The sequence below is a fragment of the Sebastes umbrosus genome, chromosome 4 (genome assembly GCF_015220745.1).
Source record: "Sebastes umbrosus isolate fSebUmb1 chromosome 4, fSebUmb1.pri, whole genome shotgun sequence".
Taxonomy (NCBI): Eukaryota; Metazoa; Chordata; class Actinopteri; order Perciformes; family Sebastidae; genus Sebastes; species Sebastes umbrosus.
In genome coordinates, this window is record NC_051272.1 from 11,990,609 (window position 1) to 12,003,006 (window position 12,398).

Sequence of the window (12,398 nt, forward strand, 5' to 3'; positions counted from 1 at the left end):
ATTATCCCGCTTATTACATGGCTACTTACTTAAGAAATCAATATTTTGACACAAAAACGGTCCGCCAGAGTCCGACATCAGAGCTGCGTCCATAGCAACGGTCTACTATACATAATTTACAGACCGCAGAACGCCGTGATTGACCAATCAGAATTGAGTATTCAACACAGCCGTGTAATATATATATATATACAGTATATATAATATTTATTCACCTCAGTTTTGCACATCTTACATACAGCTTTGCTCTAGTCCACCTCTTCTCTGTCTTCATAGGTTTTAAATCTTGGTGGCGGTTCCTTCAGAGGAGCCGCTCCGCCATGTTTTGATTCAACTGAAGTTCGCTCGTCTCTCACGTGGACAAGATCTCGTTGTGTGAAGAACCAAAGGCTGGCCACGCAAGACTAACCGGTTTCCACGGGAAGAAGGCATATATTAAAAGACCGATCTCTGGATTTTATGCATTGATATCGGATTATTCAAATGAAGATTGAGTTGAATCAGAAATTTGATATTTTTAAACCCAGCCCTACTATTTAAGAAGTGGACGTAGTCACCGGGACGTCACCGGTTGGTTTGTGCTATTTTGAAGCCTCGAGTTCAGCAATTTGGCCGTCGCCATCTGGGTTTTTTGCAATCAGAAGTGACAGGAGAGGGTGGAGCTTAGTACAACCGAACGCTGTATAACGGACAATGCCGTGGTGGCGACCTGTCAATCACAAGGTAGCCCCGCCCTAAAGCATCCCCTGCTTTATGGTCTATTTGACTCTAAATGGGACCATAATTTACTAAATGAAAATCATGCTGTATTGAAGAAGACTTGAAACTAGCGACTGAGACCATGAACTCATGTTTACAATGTGTACTGAGGTATTAAATCAAGTGAGAAGTCAAGTAATTTTCTCATAGACTTCTATACAACCAGACTTCTCTTTGCAACCAGAGGAGTCGCCCCCTGCTGGCATTTAGAAAGAATGCAGGTTTAAGGCACTTCAGCATTGGCTTCACTTCTTAGACCCGGAGTTTGCCCACTGCTTATCGACCTGATGATGGCGCTAGATGAAAAGTCAGAGGATCACTAAAGTTATTACAGTTCATCGTGAGTGGAACATTAATAATGAACCACATCTCATCACCATCCATCCAACAGTTGTTGAGATGTTTCAGAGTTGTATTTGATGTTATTGACCCTCAGAGGAGCTTTAACTCCTTCTGCAGGAGGTAAAATCACAAAAATCATGACAGCATTTTAACCCAACAGCATCACTGCAGAGTTTCTGATCCTCTGAGCATCAGGACGGAAGAGACTAACAGACTCCAGAGACTGAAGCTGCCTGTCATATCTAATCAGGTTAGAGAGGGAGGCATCCTCATCTGACTGCGACTCTGACAGACCAATAATTACTATTCAATCACATCATCTTACAACAGAGGCCCTGTCACTGTGTTTAAAGGAATAATCTCACCGTTTTCAGTTTAAAAACAGCGTCAGAGTCATGATGGAAGACGTATTCATATCATTATCTTAGTAAAAGTAGTAATAGTCTACTAAGTTACTGTGAGGAACTGATAACGGGTTCTGAAACAGTCTCCTACAGTTGACCTACATCAGTACACCAGACCATCAGAGAGAAGACTGGCTATTTTTATAAAGTTATTCTAAATGCTGGTCATCGGTGCCACCGGGTCCGATTCAGATTCAGCAGAACCTCCCTCAGCTCAGACTCCAGCGGGGCCTCCAGCAGTGACCAGCAGCCCAGATCCGGCTTCGCTGCCGCCTTCGACCAGCAGCCGGAACTCCAGCGGCGGGAGGTGGAGAGCTCGGCGCCCGGCAGCAGCGGCTCCTCCTCCAGCCAGGAGCAGAGCTTCGCCTCGCATCCCCCGACAACACGCCGGCCCAGGTCGTAATACTGGGTCCGCTGGAGGGAAGGGAGGCACGGGAGAACCAGAACCAGGACTGAGCGGGGCAGACTGTCAGACCCTGCTGCAGTAAAACGAGAGGTTTTCTAAAGGGACTCTGGTGCTGGGAAACACTACTGCTTTTGTCCACAGGGACCGCCAAAATCAACTCAAAGTAGTAACTTTAAGCAAGATTTTCAATGCAGGACTTTTACTTGTAGTGGAGTATTTTCACAGCGTGGTACACACAGTAGTACTTTTACTTCAAAGTGTCAGTATAGCTTAACGGCAGCTGAATCCTCCTCCTCCTCCTCCTCCGCCTCCTCCTGTCTGTCCTTCGACATCTACAGATTGAATCCTCTCCTCTGGAGTCAAATATTCCCATCAGGCCCTAAAAATGACGGCCTTTAATTAATTTCTCTGCCGCTCCGTTAATAGCAGCTCTAATTAGAGGACCGTGGAGATTAAACCAACCACCTGACTGGACTTGAATTTGCACTTGTTACCTTTTGAATTCACAGCGGAGCAGATTTACGCTCTGACACTGCACCGTTTGAACCTTTTATAGTGTAGTACGTGTAAGGATCTGTAGTAGGTGAAGTACTCAGATCCTTTACTGAAGTAAAAATACCAGTACAACAGTGCAGAAATACTCTGTTACCAGTAAACCCTATACGAGAGGTGAATAGGTTAAAAACTTTAACTAATAGATATCACCATGAAACTCCTGCACCTTATTACTGACATTAAACTGATTATATTTTGTATTACGAGTTTTCTGAAATGTTATGTTAAAGGGACTGAATTTTCAGAATCCTGTGGCCGTTAAGTCAACGAAAGTCAGCGTCGGGATCGCGCTTGCTCGCTGTAAATAGACATAAAACGAGTATCGCTCAAAACAGTGAGGCGACACACGTCAGCTAAAACCACAATATCACTCTATATTTCAGCTGCTTGGCAGTAATGTTAGCTGACCAGTCGAAGGTCTCTCCATGAATCACTGCTGATCCTAGTGTTGGCTTTTCCTGCTTCAGCCTCCCGAACGCGCCCGGAAGGAGACACCGGCACCCGGTCGGAGACGATAACGTTTCTCGCTGCGGAGCCCCCGTCACTTCACAAGACACGGAAAACCTCTGTTGGTCTGGAGGAGCTGCAGCATTTATTTCTGCACAAACGTCCACTGTACATTCACTAGATATTCTCAGAGCTAAACTAACTCTTCTGCAGTGTGGAGTGAGCGCGCGTTCACGTGTGGTGGAGCGAGCTGAGTGAAGGCAAGCAGGCAGAGGAGCAGAGTACAGCAGAGACTCCGGCCCTGGAGACCAAAGCTACGGTCTCCCCCGCGTCCTCACATCGCAGCCAACACTGTTTAACAGACGGGCTTCACTGGATATAACATTGCGGTTTTGGTGCTTCCATGTAGTTTGTGTTGGAGTCTTGTCTGAACACCGTAGCCACACGCTAGCGCGCATATGGCGCATATGCGAGCGTGCATGGTACACCGACCCGGGTGATTTATACGTGTAAACAGTCCCTTTAAATATGTAAATGAGGCGTTATCTAATGGTAACTTTTGGTGAATTTAGGAGAAATCTACAGACACAAATAGACAAAGTAGTACAATAAATGTTTCCTTTCCACTAGACCCACCGCTGTGAGTAGAGTACTGCAGTGAGTAGAGTACTGCAGTGAGCAGAGTATTGCAGTGAGTAGAGTACTACAGTAAATAGAGTACTACAGTGAGTGCACCAGGTGTTAATAGAGTACTACAGTGAGTGTACTAGGTGTTAATAGAGTACTACAGTGAGTGTACTAGGTGTTAATAGGGTGTATAGGCTACTGACTGATGTGCAGCTCATTAACAGAGAACAGCAGCACTGACTAACAGACACACTGATGGATTACTCAGACATCAAACAGGAAGTCAGAGTGCAGCTCAGTTTGACGTCCTGCTGGAAACATGAGCTCAGACACACAGAGAACTTCTATCCTGTGTCTCTGTACACACATACATACACATATATTACATATACACACATATACATATATAGCGATCTTACGTCATGACCCGTACTCAGGCTGTTGTGATGCGCACAGAAGGCAGATGAGAAAGAGAGTTACAGGGTGAAAAGTGTATTTCTTTCTTTCTCTCTTTCTTTCTGTATTTATTTGTTCGTCTGTTGAAAATGTGTATTTTTTTAATTTATTTTTAATTTTTTTATTTGTTACCTCAATACTGAAAATGAGGAAGGGCACCCACCATCATTTTTAAAATATATTTTTTATTTTATTTTTATTTATTTATTTGCTACCTCAGTGCAAAAAGAAATGAGGAAAGGCGCCCACCGGTATTTTTAAAATGTATTTTTTATTTTTATTTTTTTAATTTATTAGCTCAATGTAGAAAATGAGGAACAGCACCCACAGGCATTTTTCTAAATGTATTTTTTATTTAATTTTTATTTACTTATTTGATAATTTGTAACCTCAATGCAGAAAATGAGGAAGGGCGCCCACCGGCATTTATTTTTTTGTTTAGAGGGCGACCAGCGCCTCCCAGAAGGCGGCATCCTCGGCGACCGTCTATATGGCCTATGCTTTAAGCCGGCCCTGAATACAACACAGGACAAAACATGCGTTACTTAAACAATTCATCGATTATCCAAAGAGATTTTCCATCAATCCGACTAACTGCTTCATCTCTTCCTGTAAACGTTTTCTCAAACAAACAAACATGACAAAAGTTTGTTGGTTTCAGCTTCTTTTCTTGTTCTAACGTCTCAGGAAACTGAAGATGTCACCTTTGACATTCTCACACAAAATGATAGTGATTGATTATGACAATACATGTTCCAAACTCCATTCATATGTTGGCTGTTGTTGCATTTGAACCCTCTAAAGCAGTGATATAAAGTATGGAGCTCATACAGATGTTGTCAGCAGGAGTTTGACCTTGAAATCAAACAGCTGGACCTCGACACTGAACTAAATATAAACAGAGATTTACTGAATGAATTTGTTCAGCCTGCAGTATAAGAAAAAAAGCCACAAACGGAGATTTGTTGAATGGATTTCAGCAGCACGTCTGGTGATAATCAGTCAACACAATCTACCACAGCTAATTTGAGAAGCTGAAAACCATCAAATGTTGTCAAATTTGCCAAGAAGTTCAGCAGAGGAGAGCTGCCGTTAGTGTTTTCTCCTTTTTTATATCTAGTTTCGCTCTCTTTTGGTCCGGCAGGTTTCACTCTTGCTTCTGAGCCTCAATCGACGCTTTTCACTTCTTTTTTTTCTGATACTGAGGACTGAACACTAAAATCAATAACTGATCATCACCAGACGTGTTGTTAAAATTCATTCAGTAAATCTCTCAGTTTATATTTAGTTCAGTGTCGAGGTCCAACTGTTTGATTTCAAGGTCAAACTCCTGCTGACAACATCTGTATGAGCTCCATAGTATCACTGCTTTAGAGGGTTCAAATGCAAAAACAGACAAAATATGAATGGAGTTTGGTAGTAGGGCTGCGACTAATGATTACTTTTGTTATGGATTAATCTGCAGATTATTTTCTGGATCTATACAGTGAATTATGCTCATCACAGTATTCTAAAACCAGACTTCAAAAAGAAAGATTCACTTCAGTAAAACTTGAGACAAAGCTCTGTAGATGAGATCTCTATCTGCTTTAGAGGATTAAACTGCAGAAATATGGGAGATATATATATATAGATATATATATCTATATATATAAGGGAGTTTGGCTACAAAACGCCAAAACGTGCTCGTGAAAACTCCACAGAACACAAAGTGACGTCTTCAACGTTCAAAACCCCAAAAATATCCAGTTTACAACCGTTTCTGCTCTGATTTCATTCTTATTTTCTGCTCAGTGAGCCTCTCGCTGCTGCTGGAATAAAAGAATGAATGATTTGTTTTTGTGGTAACGCTGAAACGGTTTAGTGACACACAAAACTACCACATAGAAATACCAAACAAACAAATCACTGCTGCAAACCACAAAGACAAGTGTAAAAGCTACAAAACAGCACCAACATCTTAATTCTTCACTGTCTTCCAGAAGAATGAGCTCTTTCTGAAGTTATGACAGAAACGACACACCAACACCACATGTGATGATAAAGACAGCAGGTCTCACAGAGGTTTCACTTCCTGTGCACCAGAAAAAGAGCTTTAACTGGATGAACTGACTGCTGTAAAGAATATCTGAGGTGTTGATGTGACTCTCAGTAAAAGGTGGAGGTGTGCAGCAGCTGATCTGACCCTGGGTCAGCTGAAGGAGACACTCACCTCCTGCAGAAGATCCTCAGGCCGGTGAAGGTCCTGCTGGTGTGGTGGCAGCGGGGGTCCGGGGTCACCAAGGGCAGCTCAGTGTTGGGGGCTGAGGAGGACGAGATGGTGGATGAGGAGGAGGAGGAGGCCACAGAGGTGGAGGTGAAGGGCCCCTCTCCTCCATCCTGCAGGGAGGAGGTGTTGAGCTGCTGCTCCTCAGGCTGCTGATCCATGACTGCTGCTGCTTCTCTCACAGCTGGTCTGAGGTCAGCGCTGAGCAGCCGTCAGCCATTCTGACAGCTTCACTTCCACTCAGTCTGAGAGCAGCAGCCGACACAGGAAGTACAGCTTCAGTTTACACCAGGAAGCAGCAGCAAAACAACACAACTGCTACAGCCGAGTTAGGAAGGAGGAGGAGGTGGAGGAAGAGGAGGAGGAGGAGGAGGGGGGTTGCTTTTTCTCTAAACTGGCTTCCTTCCTTCCTTCCTTCTCCTAACCCTCCCAGCCTGAAGCCTCTCTCCTCCTCATGCTCTCTGAACAGACCTCCTCTTTCTCCCACAGCACACGCTCAGATCCAGGAAGTTTGAACTCTGATAGAAAAACACACAGAACAAGTCTTTCTACTTCTTCTTCTTCTTCTTCTTCTTCTTCCTCTCCTCCTCTTCCTCTCTGCCGACCTGTTGCTTCTCCTCTTCACACTTTACTTTCTGTCCTCTGAGTCGTGAGTCTCTGCTGCTCTTCTTTCTACTTTTATCTCAGCTCTGTGGCTCTCCCTCTCTTTTTCCTATGTCCCGCCCACCCCTGGCTCTGCCGGCTCTGATTGGCTGAGAGGGAGAGGTGAGTGCTTTGCCACCTGCTGGAGCTTCTGGTGCTGTACAGCTGCTAAAAAAAGAGGAGGAAATGAACTAATTTTCTCCTCTCAAGAGCTGCAGCAGCAGCTGAGGACAAACCAGACGTAACAGGAGCAAAGCTAGGCCTCTGTTTTCTCTTCTTCTTCTTCTTCTTCTTCTTTTTTAATTTGAGGCGTTAAATAGAACAAAATGAACATATTGTGAACATTTTTCTCACAGTGGAAACAGCAGCCTGCCTCTCACTTGGATCACATTTCTGAAGCCCTACTCTGCAATGTGCTCCCCTCCCACATAGGTTTTACATAAAGATGGTGAAGCAGCCCACACCAACACACACACAGAGACAGAGAGAGTGCTGCAGTAAAGCGGAGGTCGCACGGCCGCAGCGAGGCCCACGCACAGCCCTTCACCGCGGGCACGTGGCGGCTTCATCCCCTGGGTTCCCGCTCTGAGGTGGAACTGAAGGATGAGCCGGGTTATTTTTGACAGCCAATTAAAACGGAGGTGCTGAGATTGAGTTCTTTCTCTTAAAAAGATCCATACAGACATGTTTTAAGACAAATAACAAAAAGTGCCTTTAAAACATTTTTGCAGAGTCCATCTTCTCCTCCCTCGTGTAAAAATCCAGAATCTTTGAATATGTAAATATTTAGTTTAAAAGTTTATCACAAGAAATACATCCTCTGAATTAAAGGACAAAATACATCGTTAGTTGATGTTTTGTGATGTGACGCCTCCATCAGCAGGACAACATCAATCTGTGACTTTAAAGACCATAAAGCAGGGGATGCTTTAGGGTGCGGTTACCTTGTGGTTGACAGGTCGCTACCACGGCGTCTGGGAGTTGTCCGTGTTTTTGTCTTAGAACTTTTACTCTTTCACAGTGTGTTTTTACTTCATCAAAGTTAACTATAACATTTGTGGTAACTTAAAGATGTCTTATTCAGCGTTCGGTTGTAGTTAGCTCCACCCTCTCGTGTCACTTCTGGTTGCAAAAAATCAAGATGGCGATGGACAAAAACCAAGATGGCGATGGACTTAAACCAAGATGGCGACAGCCAAAAACCCAAGATGAAGTCAACCAAAAACCAAGATAGAAACAGCTGAAAACCGAGATGGAGACGGCCAAAAACCAAGATGGAGAAAACCAAGATGGAGACGGCCAAAAACCAAGATGGAGAAAACCAAGATGGCAACGGCCAAAAACCAAGTTGGAGAAAACCAAGATGGAGAAAACCAAGATGGCAACAGCCAAAAACCAAGATGGCAACGGACAAAAACCAAGATGGAGAAAACCAAGATGGCAACGGCCAAAAACCAAGTTGGAGAAAACCAAGATGGAGAAAACCAAGATGGAGAAAACCAAGATGGCAACAGCCAAAAACCAAGATGGCGACGGCCAAAAACCAAGATGGAGAAAACCAAGATGGCAACGGCCAAAAACCAAGATGGAGAAAACCAAGATGGAGACGGCCAAAAACCAAGATGGAGAAAACCAAGATGGCAACGGCCAAAAACCAAGTTGGAGAAAACCAAGATGGAGAAAACCAAGATGGCAACAGCCAAAAACCAAGATGGCAACGGACAAAAACCAAGATGGAGAAAACCAAGATGGCAACGGCCAAAAACCAAGTTGGAGAAAACTAAGATGGAGAAAACCAAGATGGAGAAAACCAAGATGGCAACAGCCAAAAACCAAGATGGCGACGGCCAAAAACCAAGATGGAGAAAACCAAGATGGCAACGGCCAAAAACCAAGATGGAGAAAACCAAGATGGAGACGGCCAAAAACCAAGATGGAGAAAACCAAGATGGCAACGGCCAAAAACCAAGTTGGAGAAAACCAAGATGGAGAAAACCAAGATGGCAACAGCCAAAAACCAAGATGGCAACGGACAAAAACCAAGATGGAGAAAACCAAGATGGCAACGGCCAAAAACCAAGTTGGAGAAAACCAAGATGGAGAAAACCAAGATGGAGAAAACCAAGATGGCAACAGCCAAAAACCAAGATGGCGACGGCCAAAAACCAAGATGGAGAAAACCAAGATGGCAACGGCCAAAAACCAAGTTGGAGAAAACCAAGATGGAGAAAACCAAGATGGAGATGGCCAAAAACCAAGATGGCAACGGACAAAAGCTAAGATGGTGACGGCCAAAAACCAAGATGGCGACGGCCAAAAACCAAGATGGAGAAAACCAAGATGGCAACGGCCAAAAACCAAGATGGAGAAAACCAAGATGGAGACGGCCAAAAACCAAGATGGAGAAAACCAAGATGGCAACGGCCAAAAACCAAGTTGGAGAAAACCAAGATGGAGAAAACCAAGATGGCAACAGCCAAAAACCAAGATGGCAACGGACAAAAACCAAGATGGAGAAAACCAAGATGGCAACGGCCAAAAACCAAGTTGGAGAAAACCAAGATGGAGAAAACCAAGATGGAGAAAACCAAGATGGCAACAGCCAAAAACCAAGATGGCGACGGCCAAAAACCAAGATGGAGAAAACCAAGATGGCAACGGCCAAAAACCAAGTTGGAGAAAACCAAGATGGAGAAAACCAAGATGGAGAAAACCAAGATGGCAACGGCCAAAAACCAAGATGGAGACAGCCAAAAACCAAGATGGAGAAAACCAAGATGGAGAAAACCAAGATGGAGATGGCCAAAAACCAAGATGGCAACGGACAAAAGCTAAGATGGTGACGGCCAAAAACCAAGATGGCGACGGCCAAAAACCAAGATGGAGAAAACCAAGATGGCGACGGCCAAAAACCAAGATGGAAAAAACTAAGATGGAGATGGCCAAAAATCAAGATGGCAACAGACAATAACCAGGATGGAGACGGCCAAAATGCTGAACTTGAGGCTTCAAAACAGCAGTCAACAAACCATTGGGTTATGTAACGGTGACTACATCCTCTTCTTATGCAGTCTGTGGTGACGATGGGACAGAAGCTCCTGGAGATGATGATGGTGATGATGATGATGATGATGACGTACCCCACTTCCTGTAGCCTACATTGTGAGTGCAGATGAAGACTTACATGTTGTGACCCTTGTGACGTACAGTGGGGTGGTAGCAGGAATATAAAAAGCTGGAGAAATAAAATCAGAACAGTGTGACTGACTAGAAACCATTAATGAAGAAAATATGTTTGTTTGTTTGTTTGTAATTTGGGTGAACTGAGATTTTTCCTTATGAACCACCTTCAGATGAGCAGACACACTGTAGTGTTGAGTGTTCGTCTCGCTCACCTGCAGCTGATAGTAGAGCTGCTGTTATCTAACACTGCGGAGGTGAATGTAACTGATGCGTCGGCTCAGCTTCAGATGCTTTAACCTTTATTTCTCCAGAGGAAACGTGTTCAAACAGCCGTTTTAAGCTACTCCACCACAGATGTAACTTGTCTTGACTGCATCGTATCACTTTAAGAGTTTCAGTAGTGGTAGACATCAGAGACATGATGAAGATAATTTAGTTTGACTTTAAATTGTTATTTTCAGTTTGTCTGTATGTTTTCAAAATGTTCAAATTTGATGATTGTCAGGTTATGAGGTTATAATTAGCGTCTTTTCTTCTACAGTTTATGGAGGATTATCTATGATGGACTTCATTGATAATAATGTCCTCAGAAAATGTCACTCACACTGAATCTAAAAATGTGTGTATCTTATTTTAAATTTAAAATAAGAGAGTATACTTTCAGTTTACTTTTTATGTACTTATCAGTGATATACCTAAGTATACTTATCTTATACAGACAAGTACACCAAGTATACAGAAAAGTCTAAGTATACTTGGCTTATACTTGTATTTAATCTTTTGATCGAGATATACTTAAGAAAAGTAAAATTAAGCATTCTTGCCTTATTAGGCCTACAGAAAGGTATACTTGTCTTGTAGTTGTGCTTACTTTTTGATAGAGTAGCCCATTAAAGTGTGTGAGAGTTTGTAAACAAATGTTTTGATATGAATTGACTTCAATTCATCAAGAATTTTCTACGTTTTTGGATTCTCCGTTCACCGTGGAGGCATGTAAGAAAAATGTATATTTTTTTATAATCACAAATCATCAGGTCAAATTGGAAAGGGAGCAAGTATCTTTATAAATCATTGGCTAAGTATTATAAGTTAAAGTATACAAAGTGTACTTTCATAAACTAAAAAGTGGGCTACAAGTATATAACTACTAAACTAACAGTATACATATTCACTTGTAGTATAGTTCATAGTATAGTTGCAGTACAAAATACAACTTAGATGTAAACTAGTTGTGTACTCAACTAAAAAGTGGGCCAATTTAGTCCCAAGAAGTATTGAATAAGAACACTTACAAGTACACTACGAGTACATTGATATTAATATACTTACTACATAAAGTATACTTGTGGAAATATACTTGAATTTTACTTGAGTATACTTCATAAAATAAACTTGTATACTACTTTTCAGTAAGGGTATCGTCCTCCTGCAGGAATAAACAAGTCTCTCTCATCTTTCAACAAACATCCGTTAGAATCAAAGGAAAAATCATTTGATAATGACGCAGTTTTTCATTCATAATTCTGTTGATGTTTTCTCACCAGGTCAGTATCTGTAATATACTTACTGAAGATCTAACAGTAGTGCATTATGGGGGAAAGTAATGAGATTACAGTAACCTCCAGGCCAGTTGTTCCAGCAGCAGAGCAGCGAGGCCAGCAGGCTGAAAACAAGCAGCTGATGTGATTATGTAGAACGAGGCCAGCTGCGTCCTGGAGGACATGTTTTATGTCATATTCATGATTTATTGATTTATTCATCCATTGTTAACCCTTCATTTTGTTCTAACCAAAGAAGTTAACAAGACAACACAGCAACAATTAGACAAAACCTAAAAAGACACAGATACATAACCTCAAATCAATCAGACTGTCACTAGTGATCAAACTTAATTTCTTAAATACATGTGTTGAACCTGAACCTGAACCTGAACCTGAACCAGCTGTAGTGGTCTGTACTTTTCTGTGCTTCTGGGTTGATATTTTTCTGCTGATGAATTCACATTTTGTCTAACAGTATCAGACCCAGAATCCAAGTGACGTCGTGGGTCCCTGCCAGTTAAATGCACTGTTTTATGAATGGACTTTGGCAGAAGTAGATTCTATTTACAGTAACTATTAAATGACAAGTTCTGATATATAGATAGTAAAACACGCCCAGCATGGCGAACACACAAGACATGAAGTGACCCAAGAATCTTCTTCACCTTTTAGAACTTTATTTTGGAAATGTTAATCCATTTTATTGTGCAGGAGCACCTGAGATGATGGAGGAGCAGCTGAGATGATGGAGGAGGAGCTGAGATGATGGA

At 42.5% G+C, this 12,398-nt stretch overlaps 1 protein-coding gene across 3 annotated transcripts in view; it reads right to left on the reverse strand.

The window, feature by feature from the left end:
• Positions 1-6,715, reverse strand: part of dgkzb (diacylglycerol kinase, zeta b) — a 269,194-nt gene extending 262,479 nt beyond the window's left edge. For all 3 annotated transcript variants that reach the window (XM_037766301.1, XM_037766300.1, XM_037766299.1), the window contains exon 1: positions 6,209-6,715. In XM_037766301.1, coding sequence (XP_037622229.1) covers positions 6,209-6,423 — 215 coding nt within the window. In that variant the 5' untranslated portion in view covers positions 6,424-6,715. The remainder of the gene's footprint in view (positions 1-6,208) is intronic.
• Positions 6,716-12,398: the final 5,683 nt, after the last annotated feature.